This window comes from Saccopteryx leptura, chromosome 11 (assembly GCF_036850995.1).
Source record: "Saccopteryx leptura isolate mSacLep1 chromosome 11, mSacLep1_pri_phased_curated, whole genome shotgun sequence".
Classification (NCBI taxonomy): Eukaryota; Metazoa; Chordata; class Mammalia; order Chiroptera; family Emballonuridae; genus Saccopteryx; species Saccopteryx leptura.
Genome location: NC_089513.1, coordinates 67,848,724 through 67,876,717, shown reverse-complemented (window position 1 = coordinate 67,876,717; position 27,994 = coordinate 67,848,724). Strand labels below are relative to the sequence as shown.

General features: G+C 51.2%; 1 protein-coding gene across 2 annotated transcripts; it reads left to right on the top strand.

Annotated features, from left to right (window-relative positions):
* Positions 1 to 69: 69 nt before the first annotated feature.
* Positions 70 to 27,956, top strand: MOV10 (Mov10 RNA helicase). Of its 2 annotated transcripts, XM_066353477.1 has the most exons (20): positions 70 to 428; positions 16,696 to 16,878; positions 17,143 to 17,378; positions 17,530 to 17,788; positions 19,360 to 19,494; positions 20,152 to 20,320; positions 21,670 to 21,824; positions 22,075 to 22,251; positions 22,585 to 22,732; positions 23,113 to 23,271; positions 23,519 to 23,622; positions 23,760 to 23,857; positions 23,952 to 24,168; positions 25,275 to 25,392; positions 25,588 to 25,779; positions 25,987 to 26,061; positions 26,901 to 27,026; positions 27,106 to 27,194; positions 27,440 to 27,561; positions 27,645 to 27,956. In XM_066353477.1, exons 1-20 carry the CDS (start codon positions 292 to 294, stop codon positions 27,704 to 27,706), a joined length of 2,961 nt encoding a protein of 986 aa, XP_066209574.1. In that variant the 5' UTR covers positions 70 to 291; the 3' UTR covers positions 27,707 to 27,956. The 2 variants fall into 2 exon arrangements, with proteins under 2 accessions (XP_066209574.1, XP_066209575.1); XM_066353478.1 differs by lacking the exons at positions 26,901 to 27,026; positions 27,106 to 27,194; positions 27,440 to 27,561; positions 27,645 to 27,956 and adding an exon at positions 26,289 to 26,837.
* Positions 27,957 to 27,994: the final 38 nt, after the last annotated feature.

Sequence of the window (27,994 nt, the reverse complement as noted above, 5' to 3'; positions counted from 1 at the left end):
GGGAGCTTGGGGCAAGGGGAGGGCCCTGAGGGAGGGGTCAGACTCCTTAGGAAAGAGTTAATGGGGTGAGGGGGAGGGGATAGGACGGAACTGGAGGGAAGGCTCAGGTAGGAAAAGGACGGAGAAAGGGAAGTCTGGTGGTGAGAGGGTACCCCGCGGGATCACAAGTCCGAGTTAGGGTGCTTCCCCACTGCGGCACCCTCATTCTGGGGCCGCCAACTTCCTGCTGCGGCCGCGACTTTCAGTTTCATTTCCCCGGACCCTCTTGCTTGGGCCGCAGCCGCCGCCGCGATGCCCAGTAAGTTCAGCTGCCGGCAGCTCCGGGAGACGGGCCAGGACTTCGAGAATTTCCTGCTTGTTCGGGGACTGGACATGGAGACAGATCGCGAGCAGCTGCGAAACATCTACAACCGAGACTTCAAGACCAGGTAGGGGCTGGCCCACTCCCCGGCCCAGAACTGCGGGCCCAGCTCGCCGCCACGACCCCCGCGCGCCCGCGGAGGGAGGTAGCGCCCGCAGTGGCTCCGGCCGGTCCCGGGGCGGCGCAGACATCCCTCCCGCGCGCTGCCCACGCCCCGCCCGCGCAGCCCGAGCACCCGCCCGCCCTGCCCCGGCCCGACCCCTGCGCCCTGGTCCCCCGGAGAGCCTCCCGCGCGCAGCCCGCTGCCGCGGCGCCCCGAGTCCGGGGCGGGGTCCTGCGGCCCCCGGCCCCTCGAGGGTGCCGAGGGGACAGCGCGGGGCGTGGGGGAGGGGCGCCAGGGTGGGGGGCGCGGGCGTCGCGCAAGCGCGGGGAGGGAGTTTCCTTTCTGGTGGCGGCGGCAAGCCCGGGCGCGGGCTGCGCCGGCACCCCCGCGCCTTTTTTTGAGGGGCTTCTTCTTCTTCTGGGGTCCACTATCTCAGAAAGCTGGAGAGACTCAGTATAGGAGGGAGAATCTCCGGGAGCTCGGAAGGAAGAAAAGGCACCAACTACCAAACCTCCATTAGCACCTGTGGCTTCTACGTGGAAACCCAGGGCCAGGGCCAGTCTTCTGGGGACCCCTCCCACCCTGAGGCTGAAGCCTGTTTGGTCCCCCTTTTTTGGTACCATCCAAGTGAAAATCAAAGAGACTTCTCTCTGTCAAACCATAGAATTGTGCTTCAAAAGCACCTCTATCAACAGGCTGCAGAAAACCAAGAAACAGCTTAACAGGGATAAATGTCAAGACTTATACAAATAAATACAGGGTTAGACTTAATAACAGACCTTATGAAAAAGACTGGGTTTTAGCAGACCAAGGCCAGCTTGGCTGCAAAAAGTGCAGAGTGTGGGACTGTGTTAATAGAAAGGGGTTTGGGGGGAAGGGTAGTGACTCTCCATATAGACCAAACTGTTATCTGGAATATTGTTTTCAATGAGTGTCACATTTTTAAGAGATGTTTACAGATTTGAGCAACATCTGAAGCAGCAAAAGTGAGACCTGTTCGTGCTCCCACACTGTTCACTGTGGGGAATATAAAGGTGAAAAAACACAAGATCCCCTGGGAGCAAAAGAAGCTATGATATGCATACATTATACAAGGGAATTCGAGAGAGGGTGGCATTGACTTTGGCTTTGAAGGATAGTTTTAGTATTTGGAGGAGGGGAAGGAAGAGGAGGAAAGACTTCTAAGTTAATTTATAGTCAGTTGTGAAACCCAGTCAAATGAAACCAAAAAATATTTGCCTTGAAATAAGGAAATTAGCCCCTGTGGGTTTGTTTAGTGGTAGAGAATTTGCCCAGCCTGTGGATGTCCTGGGTTTGATACGCAATCAGGGCACACAGGAGAAGCTAAGTTCTGCTTCTCCACCCCCTTATCTCTCTCTCTCTCTCTCTCCTTCTCCTGCAGCCATGGCTCTGTTGGTTCGAGCGCATGGCCCTCCGTGCTGATGATGGCTCCATTGGAGCCTCCACCTCAGGCTCTACAAAATAGCTAGGTTGCAAGCATGGAAACCCAGGGCCAGGGCCAGTCTTCTGGGGACCCCTCCCACCCTGTGGCTGAAGCCTGTTTGGTCCCCCTTTCTTGGTACCATCCAAGTGAAAATCAAAGAGACTTCTCTCTGTCAAACCATAGAATTGTGCTTCAAAAGCACCTCTATCAACAGGCTGGCCTTAGAAAGGGGTTGCCAGGTATATCCTGGTTGGGGCACATGTGGGAGTCTGTCTCTCCCTCCCCTCCTCTCACTTGGAAAAGAAGAAAAAAAAATTAGAAAGGAGGAAATAATGACCTTGAATATTAAAGACTGCCCTGGTGGAGAGAATTATACTTCCCTTTCGCTAACTCAACATGCCCCCTCCTACTTCCTATTCCAGGTGGAGATGTCTATTTCTAATTAGAACTTTCTTATATGTCTTTAAAACCCAGACCAAATTCTGTGACACCAGCCCCCCAATGGGGGTGCGTTATCTTCCCCTAGGCTCTCATAGCTCATTCTTTTAAGATTTTATTGATTTTTAGAAAGAGAAGAGAGAGGAAGGCAGAGGGGAGGAGGATAAGCTTGACTGGGCAAGCCTGGGGTTTTGAACTGGCAATCTCAGCATTCCGGGTTGATGCTTTATCCACTGCACCGCCACTGGCAGGCTCATAGCTCCATCTTCACACCCTGGTTATAGCTGGATTACACTCTGCCTGTGTTAGAGCTGGCAGGGGCTGTCACCCCACCTGACTGTCGGATCCTCTGAAGACACAGGCTTTTTCATCATATTTGCATCTTTCTTGAGTTCCCACCGTTGAGCGATATATGTAGTAGATGCTCATTAATTGTTTGAGGAACTTATTTGAACTAGTAAGTAGAGTTGATCTACAAGACACTAGGCTGAAGGGGAGGTGTATCCAGCCACCCCTCTGTCAGGAATTCTAGGGAGATTCCTACACTGGGAGGGACTGGCTCTTCCACCAGCCTCATTTTAGGATGTTACCACATGCTGTGCTTCCAACTCTTTTCCATCTCTAATCATTTAGCAAACCTATTTAAGGAGGCTCAGCTCTGTGCCTGTGCCTTCGCTCCTGTCTCTAAAGAGTGTAGTCCATCTATTAGGAGTGGCAGCTATGTAGACCAACATATGATACAGATATGGTAGTACTACATAGGCCAGTGTGGTGTTTAGATAGCTGGAGTTCAAATCCTGCTCTGCCCTTCGCCAGTTGCATTAGATTCTGAACAACTCTCTGTTAAAGAACAAAAATTCCACCGAGTACATCTTAAAGATCTAATGGCTTTATTGAACGATTCATGAATCGGATCAGCAAACCATCCGGTGAAGGATGCATTCATTCGGGGTGACCCTAGAATCTATGTAAACATAATTAGTTTTGTTTGTTTTTTTAAATTTTTATTTATTCATTTTAGGGGGGGGAGAGAGAGAGAGAGAGAGAGAGAGAGAGAGAGAGAGAGAAAGAAGGGGGAGGAGCAGGAAGCATCAACTCCCAAATGTGCCTTGACCAGGCAAGCCAGGGTTTTGAACCGGCAACCTCAGTGTTTCCAGGTTGACGCTTTATCCACTGCGCCACCACAGGTCAGGCTAAACATAATTAGTTAAATAAAAAAAAGAAAAGACAAGTCCTCCAAGAAGTTGTACAAAATGGAAGGTTTTTATAGGTGGAACCAGGCCTGATAAGAAAGTTATTAGCAGAAGAAAAGAAAGGATGTTTCTGGCTGGGACAGCTTTGGGGGGTGGGGACGGGAGAGGGCTGGCAGCAGGGGGGTGGGGGGGTGTTGTATCAGGCTTATTGCCTCAGCAGTGTTGATCAGGAAATTCCAGGTTGATTGGTTTGAGGTCACATTCTTGGTGGAGGCTAAAACTGCTATCAAGTCTTGGTTTGTTGTCCTGGGGGCTTGGGGCAGGCGACTCCACCTTGGGCCTGTTGTTTCCTTTTCTTTTTTTTAATTGATTGATTTTAGAAAGGCAAAGAGGGAAGCATTCGTTTGTTGTTCCATTTAGTTGTTCATTCATTGGTTGTTTGCCCGTATGTGTCCTGACTGGTGATCGACCAGTGGTCAAGAACCCGAAACCTTGTCTTTTGGGGATGACATTCAACCAACTGAGCTAACCGGCCAGGACTTCTTTCTCTTAACCTCTCTCAGTTTTCCCACCTGCAGTATGTCTTTCCCTCAGGGTTATGTGAAGCCAGAATGAGCTATGGTGGGTAAGGACTTGTGGCATATTGTTCAGGCTTTGGGAGTGGTGGCTCTCATTTTAGTACAGTGATGATTAGGATTGGAGTAGGGATTCGTGTTCTGAAAAGTTTCTTACCTTGGGCAGGAGATTCATTCTTTTTTTTTTTTTTTTTTTTTAACAGAGACAGAGAGAGAGTCAGAGAGAGGGATAGACAGGGACAGACAGACAAGAATGGAGAGATGAGAAGCATTAATCATTAGTTTTTCGTTGTGCATTGCAACACCTTAGTTGTTCATTGATTGCTTTCTCATATGTTCCTTGACCACGGGCCTATCAGCAGACCGAGTAACCCCTTGCTCAAGCCAGTGACCTTGGGTCCAAGCTGGTGAGCTTTTGCTCAAACCAGATGAGCCCACGCTCAAGCTGGCCACCTCGGGGTCTCGAACCTGGGTCCTCAGCATCCCAGTCTGACGCTCTATCCACTGCGCCACCGCCTGGTCAGGCAGGAGATTAATTCTTTTATCAACAAATATTGGCCAGTGCCTCCTGAGAGCAAAGCACCACTTGTGTGAGTCACAGTAGATACACAGAAGGAACTAACTCGGGAAGAAGATGACAGTTAAGCATAATTATTTTTTTTTAAGATTTTACTTAGTCATTTTAGAGAAGGGGGGAGAAAGAGAGAAAGAGAAGGGGGAGAGAAGGGGGGAGGAGCAGGAAGCATCAACTCCCATATGTGCCTTGACCAGGCAAGCCCAGGGTTTCGAACTGGCGACCTCAGCATTCCAGGTCGATGCTTTATCCACTGTGCCACCACAGGTCAGGCCAAGCATAATTATTTAGTGGCTGGTATGACAAGTGCTTGTAAGGAGTAAGTCCAGTATGCATTGAGAGTATATATACCTTGCAGGTTTACTGACCTAGTCTAGGAATTGGAGGTTTCTGGGAGAAAGTGCTGTTTGAATGGACTCTTGAAAGATAAGCAGGAGTTATCAGGTGTAAGGGGTAGAGGGGAAAGCATTCCAGACAGAGGGAGTAGGACCTTCAGAGTCTTGGGGTGTACTTGGGAGAACCCGGGAACATGAGACCAGAAGGAGGCAGAGCCTGGATGGTGTAGGGCAGGGGTCTCAAACTCAACTCAGCATGTGGGCCGCAGAGCAAGATCACAGCCCTTTGGTGGGCCGCACTAGGTCTACAAAAGGCAACTGTTACGCAACACTTTTCTCACTGCAGTTGAAAACAAAAAAAAATCGGTACAACAAGCACAATCGTACATGCAGTTTACTCAGTGTCACAAAACGACCAGAAACTGTAGTTCGCATCACAACTGCTGTTAACTAAGCTAATATCTAGCTAGGATGCTAGAGAAATGAAAAATACAAGTAGGCCCCTAGGCTTACTTAATTTTATCCAAAATATTTTGAACTTCATGGATTAGTCTGCGGGCCGCACAAAATTGTTCGGCGGGCCGCGAGTTTGAGACCCCTGGTGTAGGGCCTTGTGGAGAGGCCTTGTGGACTTGTTTTCCTTTTAATCTTAACAGAAATAGGAAAGCATATGAAGTTTCAAAGTAGGAGACTGCCAAAATCAGAGTTTTAGAAGAATCACTGGGGCCTGACCAGGCGGTGGCGCAGTGGATAGAATGTCGGACTGGGACGCGGAGGACCCAGGTTCGAGACCCCGAGGTCACCAGCTTGAGCCCAAAGTCGCTGGCTTGAGCAAGGGGTTACTCAGTCGGCTGTAGCCCCCCAGTCAAGGCACATATGAGAAAGCAATCAATGAACAACTAAGGTGTCGCAATGAAAAACTGATGATTGATGCTTCTCATCTCTCTCCGTTCCTGTCTGTCTGTCCCTATCTATCCTTCTCTCTGACTCGATGTAAAAAAAAAAAATCATTGGGGCTTCTGGTGTGGAGAATGGTGTGTGTGGTAGTTGGACCTCTGTCCACAGTAAAAAGTACATTTTACTTCATGGCCTGGTATACAGTTGTTTTGTTTTTGTTTTTTTATAGAGACAGAGTCAGAGAGAGGGAGAGATAGGGACAGACAGACAGGAACAGAGAGAGATGAGAAGCATCAATCATCAGTTTTTCGTTGAGACACCTTAGTTGTTCATTGATTGCTTTCTCATATGTGCCTTGACCATGGGCCTTCAGCAGACCGAGTAACCCCTTGCTCAAGCCAGCGACCTTGGTTGGGTCCAAGCTGGTGAGCTTTTGCTCAAACCAGATGAGTCTGCGCTCAAGCTGGCCACCTCGGGGTCTCGAACCTGGGTCCTCCGCATTCCAGTCTGATACTCTATCCACTGTGCCACCGCCTGGTCAGGCTGGTATACAGTTTTTATAGAACAACATATGTCCTTGAAACAATACGTAGTCTCACTACCTGCCCTCTGATATTACTAATTCTATTTTATAAAAATCCTGATCTTAAAGGTTTTTTATTTATTCATTTTAGAGAAGGGGGGGGGGAGGAGCAGGAAGCATCAACTCCCATATGTGCCTTGACCGGGCAAGCCCAGGGTTTCGAACCGGCAACCTCAGCGTTCCAGGTGGATGCTTTATCCACTGCGCCCACAGATCTGGCTAAAAATCCTGATCTTGACCCACTAATGAGAGTTGCAACTTGGAGTTTGAAAAACATGGAATTAGATGTCCCTTTAGGATTGCTTCCAAATCTGATACTATGTTCTGAAATACTACTCCTCTAGATATTACTTTTTTCTGAACTGGGTCTAAAAAGATTAGTTGTCATTCACCCAACAAACAACAGGGGGCAAGGGCAGGGCATGACAGACCAGGGATGTTCACAGTGGTGGCACTCTGGAAGGGAGTTCCGTGGTACAAGTTGCTGAAAATGACTGAGGTACCATTAAGAATGGATTGTCGCCTGACCAGGCGGTGGTGCAGTGGATAGAGCATCGGACTGGGATGCTGAGGACCCAGGTTCGAGACCCCGAGGTCACCAGCTTGAGTGCGGGTTCATCTGGTTTGAGCAAAGCTCACCAGCTTGGACCCAAGGTCACTGGCTCAAGCAAGGGGTTACTCGGTCTGCTGAAGGCCCATGGTCAAGGCACATATGAGAAAGCAATCAATGAACAACTAAGGTGTTGCAACGTGCAATGAAAAACTAATGATTGATGCTTCTCATTTCTCCGTTCCTGTCTGTCTGTCCCTGTCTATCCTTCACTCTGACTCTCTCTCTGTCTCTGTAAAAAAAAAAAAAAGAATGGATTGTCCAGAAGTTCCATGTGGGGTGAGGACCTGTGCCTTAGTTTCTTCTGCTTTTTTTTTTCTTTTTTGTGTTCTGTGTGAGAGAGACAGAGAGAGGGACAGATGGAGACAGAGAGGAAGGGAGAGAGATGAGAAGCATCAATTCTTTTTTTCTTTTTGTATTTTTTCCGAAGCTGGAAACGGGGAGAGACAGACAGACACCCACATGCACCTGACCGGGATCCACCCGGCACGCCCACCAGGGGGCGATGCTCTGTTGTGACCAGAGCCACTCTAGCTACTGGGGCAGAGGCCAAGGAGCCATCCCCAGCGCCCGGGCCATCTTTGCTCCAATGGAGCCTCGGCTGTGGGAGGGGAAGAGAGAGACAGAGAGGAAGGAGAGGGGGAGGGGTGGAGAAGCAGATGGGCGCTTCTCCTGTGTGCCCTGGCCGGGATTTGAACCCGGGACTTCTGCACGCCAGGCCGACGCTCTACCACTGAGCCAACCGGCCAGGGCTAGAAGCATCAATTCTTCATTGCAGCACCTTAGTTGTTCATTGATTGCTTTCTAATGCAGTGTGTCTATAAAGTCATGGTGCATTTTTGACCAGTCACAGGAAAGCAACAAAAGGTGATAGAAATGTGAAATCTGTACCAAATAAAAGGAAAACTCTCCAAGTTTCATACCTATTTAGTGCAGTTCGATGTGGGCTCATGCACAGATTTTTTAGGGCTCCTTAGGTAGCTATCCCGTATAGCCTCTACAGACTCATCACTGACTGATGACCTACCAGAACGGGTTTCTCCACCAAACTGCCAGTTTCCTTCAACTGCTTATCCCACCAAGTAATGTTATTCCTATGTGGTGGTGCTTTGTTATAAACACGCTGATATTCACGTTGCACTTTGGTCACGGATTCGAATTTAGCGAGCCACAGAACACACTGAACTTTCCTCTGTACTGTTCACATGTCGAATGGCATGGCTGTGGGCTGTTCCGCTGTATACACGGTGTTACTTCATCAATTGCGCATGCACACATGCTGCCACGTCATCCTACAGAAACTGGGAGGGGCCCTGGCCGGTTGGCTCAGCGGTAGAGCGTTGGCCTGGTGTGCAGGGGACCCGGGTTCGATTCCCAGCCAGGGCACATAGGAGAAGCACCCATTTGCTCCCCCCCCCACTTCCTCTCTGTCTCTCTCTTCCCCACCCGCAGCCAAGGCTCCCTTGGAGCAAAGATGGCCGGGGAGCTGGGGATGGCTCCTTGGCCTCTGCCCCAGGCGCTAGAGTGGCTCTGGTCATGGCAGAGCGACGCCCCGGAGGGGCAGAGCATCGCCCCCTGGTGGGCAGAGCGTTGCCCCTGGTGGGCGTGCCGGGTGGATCCCGGTCGGGCGCATGCGGGAGTCTGTCTGACTGTCTCTCCCCGTTTCCAGCTTCAGAAAAATACAAAAAAAGAAAGAAAGAAAGAAAGAAAGAAAGAAAGAAAAGAAACTGGGAGGGTTTTCCTTTTATTTGGTGCAGATTTCACATTTCTATCGTCTTTTGTTGCTTTCCTGTGACTGGTTAAAAGTTCACCGTGACTTTACGGACACACTGTATATGCCTTGACCAGGAGGCTACAGCAGACCGAGTGACCCCCTGGCTCAAGCCAGTGACATTGGGCTCAAGCTGGTGATCTATGCTCAAACCAAATGAGCCTATGCTCAAGCTGGCAACCTTAGGGTTTCGAACCTGGGTCCTCTACATCCCAGCCTGACACTCTATCCACTGCGCCACCACCTGGTCAGGCTTTATTTTCTTAATGTTTATTTTTATTTTATTGATTTTAGAGAGAGGAAGGGATAGAGAGGGAGAGACAGGAACATCAATCTGTTCCTGTATGTGCCCTGACCAGAGATTGAACCAGTAACCTCTGCGCTTCAGGACTGTGCTCTAACCAACCAAGCTCTCCGGCCAGGGCTAGTTTCTCCTACAGAACGGAATGGTAGCCTGACCTGTGGTGGCACAGTGAATAAAGCGTCGATCTGAAATGCTGAGGTCGCCAGTTCAAAACCCCAGGCTTGCCCGGTCAAGGCACATATGGGAGTTGATGCTTCCTGCTCCTCCCCCCTTCTCTCTCTCTCTCATTCTCTTCTCTCATAAATGAATAAATAAAATAAAGAAATTTCCAAAAACTGTAGGCAGCCTATCGCTGGACAAGTAGTTAAATACACCAGCATGCATTCATGCCATACTGTCCTTTGCAGCCATTCAAAAGACTAAGGTGAGTTGATAAAATGTCACCAGAGGATGTAAATGGTAGTGAAAGAATAGTATGTATAACAACAAAAAAAGTGTCCTTCCCTGGTCAGATAGCTCCTTTGGTTAGAGTGTCATCCGGAAAAACAGAGGTTGCCACTTTGATCCCTGGTCAGGGCACATATAGGAACAAATCGATGTTCCTATCTCTCTAAAAATCAATAAATAAATTTTTATTTTAATTTTTATTTTTTGTATTTTTCTGAAGCTGGAAACGGGGAGGCAGTCAGACAGACTCCCGCATGCACCCAGCTGGGATCCACCCGGCACGCCCACCAGGGGACGATGCTCTGCCCATCCAGGGCATCGCTCTGTCGTGACCAGAGCCACACTAGCGCCTGGGGTAGAGGCCAAGGAGCCATCCTCAGCGCCCAGGCCATCTTTGCTCCAATGGAGCCTTGGCTGTGGGAGGGGAAGAGAGAGACAGAGAGGAAGGAGAGGGGGAGGGGTGGAGAAGCAGATGGGCGCTTCTCCTGTGTGCCCTGGCCGGGAATCGAACCTGGGACTCCTGCACACCAGGCCGACGCTCTACCACCGAGCCAACCGGCCAGGGCAAATTAAAATTTTTTTAATGTGTACTTAAAAATACGTTTTTATATATGCATAGAAAAATCTGCATCCAACAGTTAAGCAGGTAGTTGGGAGAGAGGGAGCAAGGGCTCTTACTGTTGTATGTTAGATATTTGTCTTGTTTAAATACTTTTTAATATTTTTGGTTACCACCTTTTTATTTATCTCTATGCCCACAGACAAGCTTATAATATCAAGTAGAGTGGGGTGTTTGGGGGGGGAGGTTGGTGGTTATTTTAGGCTTTTGTTTGTTTGTTTGTTTTCATGGATGGCCCTGGCTGGGTTGTTCAGTGGGTGGAGCATCGTCCCAGTGCACTGAGAGTGTGGGTTGATCATTGGTCAGGGAACATAGGAGAAGCAACCAATGAGTGCACAGCTAAATGGAACAATGAACTTGTTGCTTCTTTCTCTCTCTTCCTCCCTCCCCCCAAATCTCAAGTCAGTGGCGGTGATGGGGGATCGTGTTATACTCATTTTCCACATCCCTATTTTCTTACTCAACAACACATCCTGGAATTTGCCCCGAATTGTCTGGCATATTCCTCTAATGCATCGTTGGGGTTTTTTCCCCAAACATTTTATTCTTTTATTCATTTCAAAGTAAGTTACAGACATCAGTGCATTTCACCCCTAAACACTTCAGCATGGTTATAATAAACTAGAAAAGTTTGAAATTTATTTCAAATTTTTTTAAGTAAAGTTTACAATGAAATGGACAGATTTTAGGCGTACTATAAGTTTTAACAAATTCATATACCTGTGTGCAAACTCCTGTCAAGATGTAGAACATGACAACTCCAGAAAAGTCCCTCATCTCCTCGCCCTTACCCACCCAGGGGCAACCAGCCACTGCTCTGATAAATTTTGAGGTAGTGCTTGTTCTAGAACTTCCTTTAATGGAATCTTTTGCAGATTCAACCCTGTTATGTGTATCTATCAGTATTTGTGTGTGTGTGTGTATTGCTAAGTAATATTAACCTGTATTTGAATGGACAAATCACAGTTTGTCCATTCTCCTGTTCATGGACATTGTTTTCAGTTTGGGGCTATTTTGAATAAAACTGCTATAAACATTCTTGTGCAGGTATTTTTGCAGACTTCTATTTTCATTTTCCTTTTTTCTAAGGTGTAGAGTTTCTGGGTCATAGGGTAGGTAAAATTTTCTTTTTGTTTGTTTTAAATCTGGGGCACATTGCTTAACCTCTTTTTTGATCGTGGCATGAAGACTTCAGGGCTGGTCCTTATTGTGACCTTGTGAGGCTGTAGGCTGCTCAGCCTTACCTGGGTCCTGCCCATTTGCTCAGCCTGCTTCTTCCAGCTCCCCAGCAATTCTATAAATTCTTTTTAAAATTTATTTGTTGAGAGAAGAGAAAGAAAAGGGAGGGGGGGAGCAGGAAGCATCAATTCCCATATGTGCATTGACTGGCCAAGCCTGGGGTTTCGAACCAGCAATCTCAGCATTCCAGGTCGCCTATTCGCTGCGCCACCACAGGTCAGGCTATTAAAATATTTTTAGCCTGACCAGGTGGTGGTGCAGTGGATAGAGCGTCAGACTGGGATGCAGAAGACCCAAGTTCGAAACTCTGAGGTCACCAGCTTGAGCCCAAGGTTGCTGGCTTGAGCAAGGGGTCACTCAGTCTGCTGTAGTCCCGCGTTGCATCCCCCCACCCCCTCACCCCCGTCAAGGCACATAGGAGAAAGCAATCAGTGAACAACTAGAGCTGCAACAAAGAATTGATGCTTTTCATCTCTCTCCCTTCCTGTCTGTCCCTATCTGTTCCTCTCTCTATCTCTGTCACACACACACAAAATATATATACATTTTTAATTACTTTTATTACTATTTTTTTTTTTTTTTTTTTTTTCTGAAGCTGGAAACGGGGAGAGACAGTCAGACAGACTCCCGCATGCGCCCGACCGGGATCCACCCGGCACGCCCACCATGGGGCGACGCTCTGCCCACCAGGGGGCGATGCTCTGCCCATCCTGGGCGTCGCCATATTGCGACCAGAGCCACTCTAGCGCCTGGGGCAGAGGCCACAGAGCCATCCCCAGCGCCCGGGCCATCTTTGCTCCAATGGAGCCTTGGCTGCGGGAGGGGAAGAGAGAGACAGAGAGGAAAGTGCGGCGGAGGGGTGGAGAAGCAAATGGGCGCTTCTCCTGTGTGCCCTGGCCGGGAATCGAACCCGGGTCCTCCGCACGCTAGGCCGACGCTCTACCGCTGAGCCAACCGGCCAGGGCTTATTACTATTTTTTTTAATGATCACACTCCTTTTAGATGGCTGTGTACATTTGGAGTCATTAGTTGTAGGCAACAGAATAAATGATGCCTGATTTAAGGGATAAGAGTTGTATTAAAATTGCTGGGAAGCCTGACTTGTGGAGGCGCAGTGGATAAAGTGTCTACCTGGAATGCTGAGGGCGCCGGTTCGAAACCCTGGGCTTGCCTGGTCAAGGCACATACAGGAAGCGACTACTATGAGTTGATGCTTCCTGCTTCTCCCGCCCTCTTTCTAAAAATCAATAAAATTAAAAAAAAATTAAATAAAAGTAGTGTGACCGTGTGTTCATATATTTAATTCCCTTTCATTTCCTTCCTTCCTCTGTGTAGTTTGCCCAAGTTTGGATAGTCCGTGTAGCCGGGCACCCGCTGTGGCAGCCCATTCCACAGTGGTGCCGTGTGCAGCCAGCAGTCTCGTGTGTGCATTGTCATCTGTTTCATCTAGAAAATCGGTGTGGAATGATTTGATATTTTTTTACCCTTCTTCCTGGCAAGTACTTGTTGAATAAATACCAGTGCTAGGTCTACACTAGATATTGCAGTTATATTGTTTTATTTTTCTTCAGAGAGAAAGAATGTGAAAGAGAGAGATGGGAAGTTAGAGGGTGAGGAACATCCGCCCACCTGTGGTCGCTTTCACTTTAGTTGTACAGTGTACATTAAGCTTCTTGTACATTCCTTGACCGGGGCCGTGCTAGTGTCCCCTTGCTCAAGACAGATCTTTGAGCTCAAGCTGGAGAGATTTGGGTTCATTCTGGATGATATCCCACTCAAGGCAGAGAGCCCATGCTCAAAGCCATTGACCTTGGGGTTTTGAATCAGTAACCTAAGTGTTCGGGGTCGATGCTTTATCCACTGTGATCATTGGTCAGGCTACATTTGTATTATTTTTTTAATGAATTGCTGTTGCACAACATAGTGTAGTAATATATGCTTTTCATTAAAAATCAGAACACTGCCTGACCAGGCAGTGGTGCAGTGGATAGAGCGTTGGACTGGGATGCAGAGGACCCAGGTTCGAGACCCCAAGGTCGCCAACTTGAGCGTGGGCTCATCTGGTTTGAGCAAAAGCCCACCAGCTTGAACCCAAGGCGCTGGCTCCAGCAAGGGGTTACTCAGTCTGCTGAAGGCCCACGGTCAAGGCATATATGAGAAAGCAATCAATGAACAACTAAGGTGTTGCAACGTGCAATGGAAAAAAACTAATGATTGATGCTTCTCATCTCTCTCCGTTCCTGTCTGTCCCTGTCTATCCCTCTCTCTGACTCACACTCTGTCTCTGTAAAAAAAAAAAAAAAAAGAAAAAAAAAAAATCAGAACACTGATATATGTTTGGTTTTACAAGAGGCTACCTGACCTTTTTTTAATGTGATTATACCATTTATATTTTAATCTACAGTGCATGAGCATTCTGGTGTTCTCATATCCCTATCAGCATTTTTTTTTCCCCAGAGACAGAGAGAGAGTCAGAGAGAGGAATAGACAGAGACAGACAGACAGGAACGGGGAGATGAGAAGCATCAATCATTAGTTTTTCGTTGTGCGTTGCGACACCTTAGTTGTTCATTGATGGGCCTGTGTTTTGTTTCCGGTTCTTGGCCACTTCAGATGACTCTGCAGTAAGCATCCCTGAACATGCATCCTTGTACACTGGTACTTTTCTTTCCATGGGGCTCACTGACCACGGAGCCCCAGTGAGAGTTGCTGATGACCTCCTGGTTTTGGTCCCTTTATGACTCAGCAGCATGTAAGGTTAATACCTGGTTTTAAGGCTTTTCCCTCTGATACTCCTTCCTCTCTTTTTTTTGGGGGGGGTGGTGGTACTTCGTGGTTTTCTCTTCCTTTCTTGATTGTCCTGACCTCCACTGTTCTCAGATTAGTCACACCACCAGGGAGATCGTAATCACTTCTATGATTGTAACTACTATCTGAAGACTCTAATGTTAGACTATACTTTGCCTTTGGCCTGACTTCTCAGCTTCTGACTCATGGAGCCACGTGCCGCTTGGCCACAGGAATCTCAAACTGAGCATGTCCAAGGCCAGATGTCATGGTCAATCTCTCCAACCTCCTCCTCCTTTTATCCTTACTTCCTGTCTCAGGAATAGTCCCCAAAGCCCAGCCATTGATTTGGGGTCCTAGATTCCTCCTTCCCCTCTCCGTTCTCCCTCCTGACAATCACCAAATCCTGCTCATTTTACATTCTATGTATTACCAGATCTGGCCCCACTGTCTTGTTCAGGCCCTGTCATCTCTCAGTTGGACTATTGCAATGGCCTCCTCCTAACTGGTCTCCTGCCTCCAGTCTTGCCTGCAGCAAATCCACCCTCCAATCCTGATGCCTGAGTGATCTGAAATGCACATGTGGTCTTGCCTTCCCCTGCTTAAAACTCACCCAGCTGGTGGTTCTGTAACCCCAGTGTAGCCTCTGGCGGGGGCTGAAAGTAAGTTGTTGCTGCTCCTACTACCTACTGCTACTATTAGTACTACTATTGCTACTAATGTGATACTAATAATAGTAGCTAACAGTTCACTGAGCATTACTTCTATTGTGTGTTCAAGTGATTCTTTGTCTCTTCTTAAAACAAAAACAAGTCAGAGCCGACTCGGAGTTGTCCGCATGGCGGCGCTCTCGTGTGCGAGGTGAAGGAAAGGAGCAGAGTTGCAGGCAGGAGGCAGCAGGGAAACGTCTGGAACGGTGAATTCTCAGTCTGCGCTAGTGAGTGGCCACGCCGGCTTTGCCTTCACAGTTAAGTCGAGATCGCCATGGTTCCTGCGAGCGAGGATCTGCTTTCACTTCCTAGAAAGCATTGAGGGAGGGTGGCCAGCTGTCCAGAAGATGAACATGAAGTAGTCACATGTGAGGATGCCCTCTGGTTCCTGGATGCCAGTCAAAGAGGACTACTGGCCCTCTCAGGGTCAGGTCCAGGCTTGATGGCCTGGCGCGCAGAACTATGCGTGACCTGGTGGTCCCTGCCCACCTCTGCTGCCTCCTGCCACACTCCCTTCCTTGCACTGTTTACTCTAGTACAACCAGACTGTGTGTGATACTAATCATAGCACACCTTACTGAGATCTCCTTATGTGCCAAGCACTGGGTTAAGTGGCTCCCAGCCGTGTCCGTCTTGGGTAATCCTCACAACCCCCCCAGGTAAGTCTGCCGTTGTCCCTGTTTTATAGAGGAGGAACACGGGCTCTGAGAGGTGACGTAACCTGAAGTGACCCCGCTAGGAGCGAGCAGGCAGCCCCCAGCCCCTCCGCACTTGTTCTTGTTCCCCTTCCACCTGGTTCACACTGCGCACACCCTTGCACCTGTCGCAGGCCCTTGTGGAAACTTTCATGGACACCCACCCCTGCCCCCAGGCTGGGCCCAGTGCTGCCCTGGAAGCCCCCCTCACAACTCCCCGTGCAGTGGGCTAGGATGGGTGTGTTCAATCCGTGCCCTTCGAGGCAGGTCTGGGGCTATTGCTGCTTTGCACCCTCCACATCTGGTGTCTGGCACATAACAGGTCTCTGTAAAGCATTTGTTGAGTTGACTAAACTGAATTTCAGGCACGGAATGGTGAGGTCTTGCCTTTCTCACCAATTTTCCGTCTTCACCTTCCCTAGGCACAAAGCCAAGCTATTTGATCTCTGGACAAGGATCCTTTCCCTTCCTGCTTGGGATCCACCTGCGCGCTTTGACTTCGGGTGGAGAGTGCTCTCTGATCAGCCACTTTGCCCACACCCCCGGACCCCTCCCCTCTCTCTGACCCCTCTCACTCCCACATCAGGCGGGACCCCAGATCCACCTCTGGATCACCTCGTTTGTTCCCCCTTAGCCTTAGTTCTTCCCACTGGGCTGTCTGTATCTTCTGTCCCCAGTAGTTCCCTCCTCCACAAAGGAATCTTCATTTTCTTTCTCCATCGTAGTCCTCAACCTCGACGGCTCATGATTGGGCTTTTCTCCTCAGAAATGCATGTCCACAAGCTGCTGTTTAAAACAATCTAATTTTGTCTTGGGACGTTCCATTGCCTTTCCTTAAAACACTAAAAATTCCTACGATTGCCAGCCTGAGTCTCAGTCCCTGGCCTGCGTCCTGTGCCCCAGCAGGGCTGGCGTGGCCCTCGCAGAGTGACCTTCAGACCTCTAGCATGCCGCCTGCATCCCACGTGCCTTGCCCTCCCTCACTTCCCAGTCTCCTCTGCTTCCGGCAGCTTGCAGAAACGTGCCCCTGGCTTCTCCTCCATGCTGTATGGAATGAAGATGGCCAATCGGGCCTTCGTCACCAAGACTCGGGTCAGGTTCTTCAAACTTGACCGTTGGGCCGACGAGTCCTCCGATACCAGCAGCGTCAGCACACACCACAAGTCACTGCTTGCAAAGATCTTTCATGACAGGTGTGTGTGTGTGTGTGTGTGTGTGTGTGTGTGTGAGAGAGAGAGAGAGAGAGAGAGAGAGAGAGAGGTGGGGGGCAGGGCACGGGGCCACTGTCTGGCTGGGTAAGTGTGGGTTACCATCCATTTGGGTAAGGCCCCCTCCTTTAAGGAGTGGGGGAAGGGTGGGGTGCCCAGCACAACTGCCACTTGGCCACCCTCCCCAGTTGAAAACATTGAATCAGTCCCCTCCCTCGCCAGCACCCCCTTGACTCTCACTCTCCCCAGGGCTGAGTATCTTCACGGGAAACATGGGATGGACGTGGAAGTCCAGGGGCCCCACGAAGATCACGATGGGCAGCTCCTTATCCGCCTGGATTTGAACCAGAAGGAGGTGCTGACTCTGAGGCTTCGGAATGGAGGAGCCCAGCCCGTGACCCTCACCGACGTCTTTCCGCTCTCCCGGACCCCCCAGTTCACCTTCTACGAAGGCCACCAGGAGTTGCCCTGCTCACTGGGCCCCGGTGAGGGGGGCTGGTGCTTTGGGAGCCAGGCTGTTGCCGTCCTGTGGGCTCCTGCCCGGGGAGGGTGCTCTCGGGGGGTGTCCTGGGCCACAGTGCTGCTGGGGGACCCCTCTCCCAGCACACTCCCACTCACTCAGCCTCCCTTCCCCAGGTGAGTGCTACGAGCTCGACGTCCACTGTCAGACCAATTTTGTGGGCTACTTCCCAGCCACAGTGCTCTGGGAGCTGCTCGGACCCAGGGAGTCAGGCTCGGAGGGACCTGGCACTTTCTATATTGCCCGCTTCTTGGCTGCCGTCGCCCACAGCCCCCTGGCTGCACAGCTGAAGCCCACGGCGCCCTATAAACAGATACGGATCACTGGAAACCCTGTTGTAACCACTCGGGTCGAGGAAGGAGAGAGACCTGACCGGTAACTTCTCTCTCCAGCCCAGCCCAGGCGGGTGTGTGTCCGGCATAATAGAGCTGGGATCCCCAAGGCCCCCTTTCCTAACTGTGAGGTTTTAACTCCTCTAAGCCTCAGAGACCTTTTCTGTCCAGAGAGAAAGTTGCAGATACGGAGGACAGTGTGAAAAAAGTTTTAAAGCTTTTCCACTCTGGTGGAATATCAGTCTCCATGTAGACATGTCTCTCTCTCTCTCTCTCTCTCTCTCTCTCTTTTTAACAATTTTACTGAGACAATTTATATACCATACCTTTTACCCATTCAAAGTATAAAATTTCAGCCCTGGCCGGTTGGCTCAGCGGTAGAGCATCACCATCACCCCGGCATGTGGAAGTCCTGGGTTCAATTCCCAGTCAGGACACACAGGAGAAGCACCCACCTGCTCTCCCCCGACACACACACACACACACACACACACACACACACACTCCTTCACCTTCTCTCTCTTCCCCATCCTGGAGCCTTGGCTTGATTGGCTTGAGTAAGTTGGCCCCGGGCGCTGAGGATGGCTCCATGGCCTCTCCTAAAAAAATAAATAAATAAATAAATATATATACATATATATATGTATATATATTTTATATATATACATATATATATGTATATATATTTTATATATATATACATATATATATACATATATATATATAAAATATATATATATAGCTCGGTTGCCTAGCAACAGAGTAGCAGCCCTAAATGGGCAGAGCATCCCCCAGTAGGGGGTTTGCCAGGTGGATCCCAGTTGGGGCGCATGTGAGAGTCTGTTTCTGCCTCCCTGCCTCTCACTTAATAATAATAATAACAACAACAACAATAACAATGTGTTCAATTCAGTGGTTTTCAGTGTATTCACAGATTGGTGTAACCGTCAGCACAATCTGTTTAATAAGTTTTATTGCCCCGAAAAGGGATCATCCCCTTCCTCGATCACCCCATTCACTCCCCATTCCCTTCCAGCCCTGAGCTATTGCTCATCTGCTTCCTATCTCTATAAATTTCACTTTTCTGAACATTTCTTAGGAATGGGATCATAGAATTTGTGGAGTCATCTCTTTTTGACATGGCTAGGTGGTCACAAAATACCAAGCTATAGAAACAAATTATAGACCATTGTGTTACTTTGTTAAAAATAAATGCACATAATACAAATTAACCAGAAAAGTCTGGACGGCCTTATACCAAAAAGTTACCATTGTTTTGCCTGGATAGTGAGAATGTTGTTTATTATTGTTTTATTACCCATTTTCTGATTTTTCTGTAAGGACCATGTAATGTTACATACCTATATATGTGTCGCATATATTTATTTTAATGTTTTCAAGTGGTGTGCCTTTCCAAGAACTGGGAATGAATGAACAGTGCACCCTTGGGGTGAGCAGCCTCATGAGCTGTAGTGAGTTCTTCCTCGCGCAAAGGCTGCTGACCCCTTCAGCAATAGTGTTGTGTAGGATTCCTGCATCCCCCGGGGAGGGGTGCTCGTGAGTCTGAAGTGAGGGTCTGTGTTGGCGGCAGCTCTTCTTCCCCCTCTCCTGCAGCACTAAGGGCTATGACCTGGAGCTCAGTTTGGTGCTGGGGACATACAACCCACCCTCCCGTCTCCGGAAGCTGCTCCCCGTTCTTCTTCAGGGAGGAAGTATCTTCACTGCCCCAAAGGAGATTGTTGACATCAAGTAAGTGTCACCCCTCTGCAGCCCTCATGTTTCCGGTGTCCGTCACCTTGCTGGCTTCTTCCCACGCCCCACACCTCTTATCCGTGGCCTCCCACGCTCCACTGATTTCGTTACCTTACTCAGCGCGCACTGCGCCCGGCGCTGTTCATGGTGAATCAGTAAGACGAGGGCCTTGCCCATGCTCGTGGGAGAAGAATGAGCATTTATCTTAAAATTTCTCAGGAGAACCTTATCTTATAATTTCATGGAGTGATGAGCGCTGTGAATAACTAGACTAAAGTGGGGTGACGGGAGGAGTCGTGCTGTTCTGCAGAGGGTGGTTAGTCCCCGGCCTCTTGGAGAGGGTGACATTGGAGCAGGGAGTGACATGTGAATAAGGCGAGGATCAGGATCATGGGAGGGTCTTGGGAGCAGTGTGTACTAGGCCTTAGGGTCCGGTGCCCACTCAGGGCTGAGGTGGGGTGGGTAGGGGCCTCCGAGGTAGTGGGAGCCAGGGTTCCCTTCTTCGAGGACCTTCTGGTCTTCACTAGTGCCTGGTGCTTTCCTGTCTCAGAGCTGCAGGGGGGAAGGGTTGGCTGCTGCTGGGCCTGAAGGCTTCCTGACCGGCCCTCCTCCTGCCCCTGCCCCTGCCCCTGACACTGTCACTGTCCCTGCCAGGGCCCAGCTAGAGACATCCCTGAGGTGCGAAAACTACGAGAAGAAGTTCCGCCTCCTGCTGCACCTGGAGGAGCTGCAGATGGAGCACGACATTCGGCACTATGACCTGGAGTCGGTGCCCATGACCTTGGACCCCATCGCCCGGAACCCCACGCTGCTCACACTGGAGGTCAGGGCTTGGATCGGGTGGGATGTGGGCTGGGGGTGGGGCGAGAGGAAGAGCGTTGTTCCTGCCCCAGAGGGCTTAGCCAGGGCAGAGTGGGCATCCTGCACCCAGAAAAAGTGTCGGAGCAGGGCAGTGGGGAGGACCTAGGTTTTATATATTTATATTTATGTATGTATGTACTTATTTGAGAGGGGGGGGGAGGAAGGGAGAGAGATAGGAAGCATCAACTGGTAGTAGTAGCACTTTAGTTGTTCACTGATTGCTTCATTGATTGACTGGGGTCTCCAACCAAACCAGTGACTCCTTGCTCAAGCCAGCGACCCCACACGCTCAAGCCAGATGAGCCCACGCTACAGCTGGCAATCTTGGGGCTTTGAATCTGGGACCTCATCAACCCAGGTCAGCACTATCCACTCACTGCGCCACCACCAGTCAGGCAGGACCTAGGTTTTAGTCCAGACTTTGCTGCCACCCACTGTGCAACCTTGGGCGAGTCCCTTGGTCTCTTTAGGCCAGGGGTCAGGAAACTCTTTGGCTGAGAGAGCGATGAACACTACATATTTTAAAATGTAATTCCGTGAGAGCCATACAACGACCCGTGTACGTTACGCATTATCCCAAAAAAATTTGTTGTTGTCCTCAGAGGACAGCTGTGATTGGCTCCAGCCACCCACAACCATGAACATGAGCGGTAGGAAATGAATGGATTGTAATACATGAGAATGCTTTATATTTTTAACATTATTATTTTTTATTAATGATTTGTCTGAGAGACAACAGATGCAGCCATCAAAAGAGCCACACCTGGCTCACAAACCATAGGTTCCTGACCCCTGCTCTAGGCCTTTGTCCTCTTATCTGAGAAACACAGAACTGGACTAGATAATTCTTAGAGCCCTTTCCAGCTCTCAGATGTTGAATGTGCCCACCAAAGCCCAGAAGTATATGAGAATGGGTTCTTGCAGTGAGTGCCAAGGAAGGGACCTGGTGAGAAGCGAGGTTCAGGATGATCCGTGAGGTGCCTGCAGGATCCGAGCTGTCCAGGAGGGCAGCTGGCAGGATGGAGGGCTGGGTCCTGAGAGCGGGCGTTGGAGGGTTTACAGCATCCACGTGCTGAGCATCTCTGAGCAGCTTGGACAAACAGGCTTGTCTCTTCCCTCATCCCCTGACTCTTGCACTTTTTGGTAGGAGAGGAAAGAGGCAAATCTCCCTGAGTCTTGGGGTAGAAGGTGGGCCTCTTGCACTTTTTGGTAGGAGAGGAAAGAGGCAAATCTCCCTGAGTCTTGGGGTAGGAGGTGGTCCTTTGGTGGGCCTCCCGCAGATAGAATCTTGATTGTGTTCACACGCCATAGGTTCCTGGGGTAGCTGAGAGCCGCCCCTCCGTGCTCCGGGGAGACCACCTGTTTGCCCTTTTGTCTGCTGAGACATACCAGGATAACCCTGTCACCTACAAGGGCTATGTGCACAAAGTGGAACTGGACCGTGTCAAGCTGAGCTTTTCCACGAGGTGGGTGTTAGAGGAACCCTGGGAGGATCTACAGACATCTCTCTGATGCCAGGAGAGAAGGGGGGCTTCTCCCTGAGATGAGGGGGACCCCACGGACAGGACCCCAAGATGCCCCAGCAGCTTCCTCTCCTGGAGGGATTGCGTGGGGGTCTTGGGAAGTAGGGGTGGAGTGAGAGTAGACGGAGAGTCCTGGCCTCTTCCTGCCCACCGTCCTAATTGGTACTCTTGCCTTCCCGCTCCCTTCCCAAAGCCTCCTGAACCGCTTTGTGGATGGACTGACCTTCAAGGTGAACTTCACCTTCAACCGCCAGCCCCTGCGGGTGCAGCATCGGGCCTTGGAGCTGACAGGGCGCCATCGGCTGTGGCCCACGCTCTTTCCTGTGGCCTCCCGTGGGGTCCCGCTGCTGGCCTCAGATGTGGAGCTCAAGTGAGCCTGTGGGCAGGGGGCTCTGGGCTACTTGGAGTGTGGGCCTAGAGCAGCGGTTCTCAACCTGTGGGTCGCGATCCCCGCGGGGTTGCCTAAAGCCATCGGAAAATACCTAATGCATATCAGGTATTGACATTCCGAATCATAACTGTAGCAAAATTACAGTTATGAAGTAGCCACCAAAATTATTTTTTGGTTTGGGGTCACCACAACATGAGGAACTGTATTGCGGGGTCACGGCATTAGAAAGGTTGAGAACCACTGGCCTAGAGGGTGGAGTCCTAGAGGCCTCTGGGTCACTGGTTGACTTCATGTTCCCGGCCCCTCTGCTAGGCTGTATGACCGGAGTCTGGTGGCAAACCCAGAGCAGCGACAGGCCGTGAAGCACATTGTCATGGGCACCACTCGTCCAGCCCCCTACATCGTCTTCGGGCCTCCAGGCACGGGCAAGACTGTCACCTTAGTGGAAGCCATCAAGCAGGTGGGGCCTGAGCAAAGACCTGGGCCTACACCCCCAGGACCAAGCAGTCCTTCCCAGATTGCGGTTCCTTCCAGCTTCTTGAATGCCACTGAGCTGTGGGACACTGTTGTGTAGGCTGCGTACTGCACAGCTCTTGGAGTCACCAGTCACGGTCCAGCTGTAGACTTGTATATTTATTGCATGTATTCCAGCATTAGAGTGCTGTTTGGCCTAGCAGGGTCCTGAGGGTCAGAGCTTGCCCTTAGTGTCACTTCTTCCCTCAGCTTTGGGAGACAGATGTCACACTGCACCCACCTGAGTCATGGTTACGACTGAGTCCTCCCCCTATACCTCCCCGCACCTGGAAGCTGCTTCCACACATCTTATCCCCTCCCTGCCAGGTGGTGAAGCACTTGCCCAAGGCCCATATCCTGGCCTGCGCTCCATCCAACTCGGGGGCTGACCTCCTCTGTCAGCGACTCCGGGTCCACCTGCCCAGCTCCATCTACCGCCTCCTGGCCCCCAGCAGGGACATCCGCATGGTGCCTGAGGACATCAAGGTACCTGGAGAAGTGCAGGGGGCCAAGGGATGGGGGGTGCTGGGAAGCTCTCCGGGTAGGCACTGGGGCCAAGAGACTAGGAGACCTGGGTTCAGATGCTCACGGTGCAAGCTTGCTCAGGACACCTCCCGGCCTTCACTTACCGCGCCTGTAAAGGGAGAGGCGAATAACATTGCCTGAGGCCCAGAGCCAGAGTGTGTGTGAGAGGGGGACACGCAGCTGATTCCCCTCCCTTCAACATCCACAGCCCCACTGTAACTGGGACGCAAATAAGGGGGAGTACGTGTTTCCCGCCAAGAAGACGCTGCAGGAATATCCCGTGTTGATTACCACCCTCATCACGGCCAGCAGGTGGGAGCGTGTATGTGTGTCTCAGTCGTGTGTATAAGTAGAGGTTGCGGGCTGGGGATTGGGGCAGCTGGGGTTAGCATGCCGGGCCAGTGGACGGCTGCCTGGGTCTGACACCCGCCTGGCCTGACCCCTCCCAGACTGGTCTCGGCCCAGTTTCCCATCCATCACTTCACACACATCTTCATCGATGAGGCAGGCCACTGCATGGAGCCCGAGAGTCTGGTGGCCATAGCAGGTGAGGGGCTCAGGGTGGGCTGGGAGCGCGCCGCCCTACATGGGGTGGGGGGTCCTGCCGCTTACCTTGTTCCCCACACGACCCTGCCTCCCAGGGCTGATGGAAGTCAAGGAATCGGACAATCCAGGAGGACAGCTGGTGCTGGCAGGAGACCCTCGGCAGCTGGGGCCTGTGCTGCGTTCCCCACTGACCCAGAGGCATGGGCTGGGGTACTCCCTGCTGGAGCGGCTGCTTACCTACAATGCATTGTACAAGAAGGGCCCCGACGGCTATAACGCCCAGTTCATTACCAAGCTGCTGCGCAACTACAGGTACCCTGCACGCCCCTGCCTGTGACCCGTGCCTTCACATGTCCTGCAGCCCGTCCTGAGGCTCCGACCTGCAGTCTTGTAGCTCAGAAAGGTTATAAACCAGTTGGGAGGTCTCCCCTCTGGCCCCGTCCTTGCTGCTCCTTGGCTCTGTGACTTAGCAAGTGGCTTTGCTCTAGAACAGTTGGCTTATCTGTATGTTAAGGGGTGGTCGGTGGTTCCCAGACACTGGGAGGAGTCCGTGCGGGTCCCAGATAAGGTTTCCAGGCAACGCAAAGAAATGAGAAAAAAATAGGGACATTGTAGGGTTTTGGTGGGCTTTTTTTTTTTTTTCCCTTAACCTCATTGTTATTCAAATTAAACAGCTATCATTTCTTTCATCAAAGTTTATCTAAAATGCTCAAATAAGCTCCTTAGTCCTTAGTTCCTTAAGGCAGTGGTCCCCAACTTTTTTGGGGCCACAGACTTGTTTAATGTCAGAAAATATTTTCACGGACCGGCCTTTAGGGTGGGACGGATAAGTGTATCATGTGACCGAGACAAGCGTCAAGAGTGAGTCTTAGATGGATGTAACAGGGAATCTGGTCGTTTTTTAGAAAGAAAACATCGTTCAGACTTAAATATAAATAAGACGGAAATAATGTAAGTTATTTATTCTTTCTCTGCGAACTGGTACCGGTCCACGGCCCGGGGGTTGGGGACCACTGCCTTAAGGAATCCACCGAGTTCAATAAATGTTAGCTGTTATGTTAGTATTTATGTTTTTTGATTTAACGCATTAGTTCATCACATAATGGTGATAGTAGATGATACTTATGTTTGTATTGTCCTTCCTTCACAAAATGGAAACCTGATCATGGGTTTCTAATTTCTTGTTTTCTTTTAAATTTGGCTGGTCCGTGAACTCCATGGACCAGATCCTCTGCAGAACCACATGGACTCTTCCGTGGTTTACAGTCCTAGCAGCAGACGTAGGTGAATGAGCCTGCTGTCCAGTGGGCAGAGGGCAGGAGAACGCTGTGCGGGCCGAGCAGGTAGCGCAGGGTCCCCGGGGCCAAGAAGTAATCCCGCCCCTGGCCTTGCTCTCCCTTCCTCCTCCTGCCTCCCAGGTCTCACCCCACCATCCTGGACATTCCTAACCGCCTCTATTATGAAGGGGAGCTGCAGGCCTGCGCCGACGTTGTGGACCGGGAACGCTTCTGTCGCTGGGAGGGTCTGCCTCGACAGGTGACGGGCCCCACCCCCCGTATCCCACCTTCCCTCCCATTGAAGGTACAGGGAGGAGGTGGCTCTGAGTGCAAGCCCTGGGCCTGTCCTTTTGTCACTCTGGCGGGGGAGGGGGGGGGGTGCCTGGAAGGGTTTGCGGGTGAGAGGGAAGGGGGCAGGGAGATCTGGCTAAGGGTCTCCCCTGACCGTGTCCAGGGCTTTCCCATCATCTTCCACGGCGTGATGGGCAAAGATGAGCGTGAGGGGAACAGCCCATCCTTCTTCAACCCTGAAGAGGCTGCCACAGTGACTTCCTACCTGAAGAGGCTCCTGACCTCTTCCTCCAAGAAGGGCAAAGCCCGCCTGAACCCCCGAAATGTGGGCGTCATCTCCCCATACCGGAAGCAGGTTAGGCCCTTAGTTCCCGTTGAGGGTGGAAACTCTCCCCGCAGATGGTGTCCCCCCCAGATGGTACCTTATTGGAGCTCAGCCCTCTGCTGGCCCCGTATCTGGGAAGCTCAGAGTTCAGCTGCCCCTCCCTCTCTGCCTCCTGCCTGACTCCCTCTTGCTCTGGGGTAATGGGATGAGAGAAAGGCGCCTGTCCCCATCTTCCAGGTGGAGAAAATCCGTGTTTGCATCACCAGACTTGACCAGGAGCTTCGGAAACTGGATGACATCAAGGACTTGAAGGTGACACTGACCACTGCTGCCCATTTCAGCCTCTGCCTCCTGTGCTCACTTCTGCACCCCTAGTACCCAGGCTCTAGGCCTGACGCTGCAGGCCGCCCATGCCCCTTCTCTCCTGGCTTGGATTCTGCACAAGCCTCACTTCTGAAGATCCCGCTTACGACCTGCAGTTCGGGCTGGGACCAGGATGCCTGCCTGCATGTGTAGCGAACAGCCCATACCCTTCTTAGGATCAGGCTGGTTTGAGGCCTCTGCCCTGAGGATCAAGTCCAAACTCCACGCCTGCCTGACCCATCGTGTGGTCCTGCCCCGCCGCCTGTCCTCCCCTCTGGTACAGCTTCACCCTCTCTGAGGTGACGTTTCTCAACACTGGCTGCAGATAAGAATCAGCTGGAGAGCGTCTAGTCCTGCCTGTGCCAGGCCCCACCCTGCCGATTAGCACAGCCATCTGGGGGCAGAGCCAGGGCATCGGGATTTTTTCCAGCTCCTCAGGTGATCTCGTTTGCAGCCAGGGTTGAAATCCAGCGCTTTAAGATTTAGAGGACTCCCTCCCTTGGAAATTCTGATTCAGGAGGTCGGGGTTGTGTATTTTTAAAAAGTCCTTCGTGATCATCTTCAGGCAAGTTTGAAAAACACTGCTGAGTTACCATGTTTTCTTTACTCAGAACACTCCAGCCCCCATCCCTGTCACTGGAGAAGCTTCCAGGACATCCTCCTGTCCTTTTCCTGCCCCCGTCAGGACACTCACCCTGTGACAACTGCCTGGGCGACTTCACAGCCGCCTCGGAGCTCAGGGCTGGTCCCCGTGGGGCCCCTGGGCTCAGGCGCCGCCCTCCCCCTAGGTGGGCTCTGTGGAAGAGTTCCAGGGCCAGGAGCGCAGTGTCATCCTCATCTCCACCGTGCGGAGCAGCCAGAGCTTCGTGCAGCTGGACCTAGACTTCAACCTGGGTTTCCTCAAGAACTCCAAGGTGTGAGGGCTGTGGGGGGGACAGGAACCCTTCCTTCCTTAGGGCCCTTCCCTCCCGTGACGACACGTCTTTCTTTCAGAGGTTCAACGTGGCTGTGACCCGGGCCAAGGCTTTGCTCATCGTGGTGGGCAACCCACTCCTCCTGAGCCATGACCCCGACTGGAAGGCGTGAGCATTCCCACCCCGAAACCCCTGCCGGTGGCCACAGCCCCCAGCCTCGGGCAGCTGTGTCTATAAGCACGTGTGGCTCGGTTCATCCTCAGGCCTGCCCATCTTCACGGTACCCCCGTTTAAGTTCCCTGACACTCAGAGGTTAAGCAACTTTTCCAAAGGGACACCGGCTGATGTGGTAGGACCAGCCTCTGCTGGTGCTCCTCAACCAGGCCCTGTGTGAGTGTCCCTCTCCCCCACAGATTCCTGGACTTTTGTAAAGAAAATGGGGGCTACACCGGGTGCCCCTTCCCTGCCAAACTGGACCTGCAGCAAGGACAGAACTTACTCAAAGGTCTGAGCAAGCTCAGCTCCTCTACCTCAGGTATGGCTGGGCCAGTGCAAGGCCAGGGCGCACCAGAGCTGGGGGCCGGCCTTAGGAAGACAGCTCCGCTCCTCTCTCTCTAGGGCCCCAAAGTGAAGGCGACCTGCCCCTGCAAGTGGAGCCAGAGTGGAGGAATGAGCTCTGAGTGGACGCAGCCTGCCTTCAGCCCTTGCACACCAGCTAAGCCTTAAGTGCCCCACCCGCCTACCCCGCTGGAGAGCCCTGCCTTTACAGAGCCCAGCCGGTCTGCCCCTCTAAGGGACAGGAAGGCTGGGGGAGGAAGTTTACAACCCAAGCCATTCCACCCCCTCCCCTGCAGGGGAGAATTATCCAAGCTGCTAACAATGAGGGGGGAGGGAAAGAAAACTGAAAACAAAATCTTGTTCTATGCAAAAGTGTCTTGTCTTCTTGGCCTGGCCCCTGCTTCCTGAGC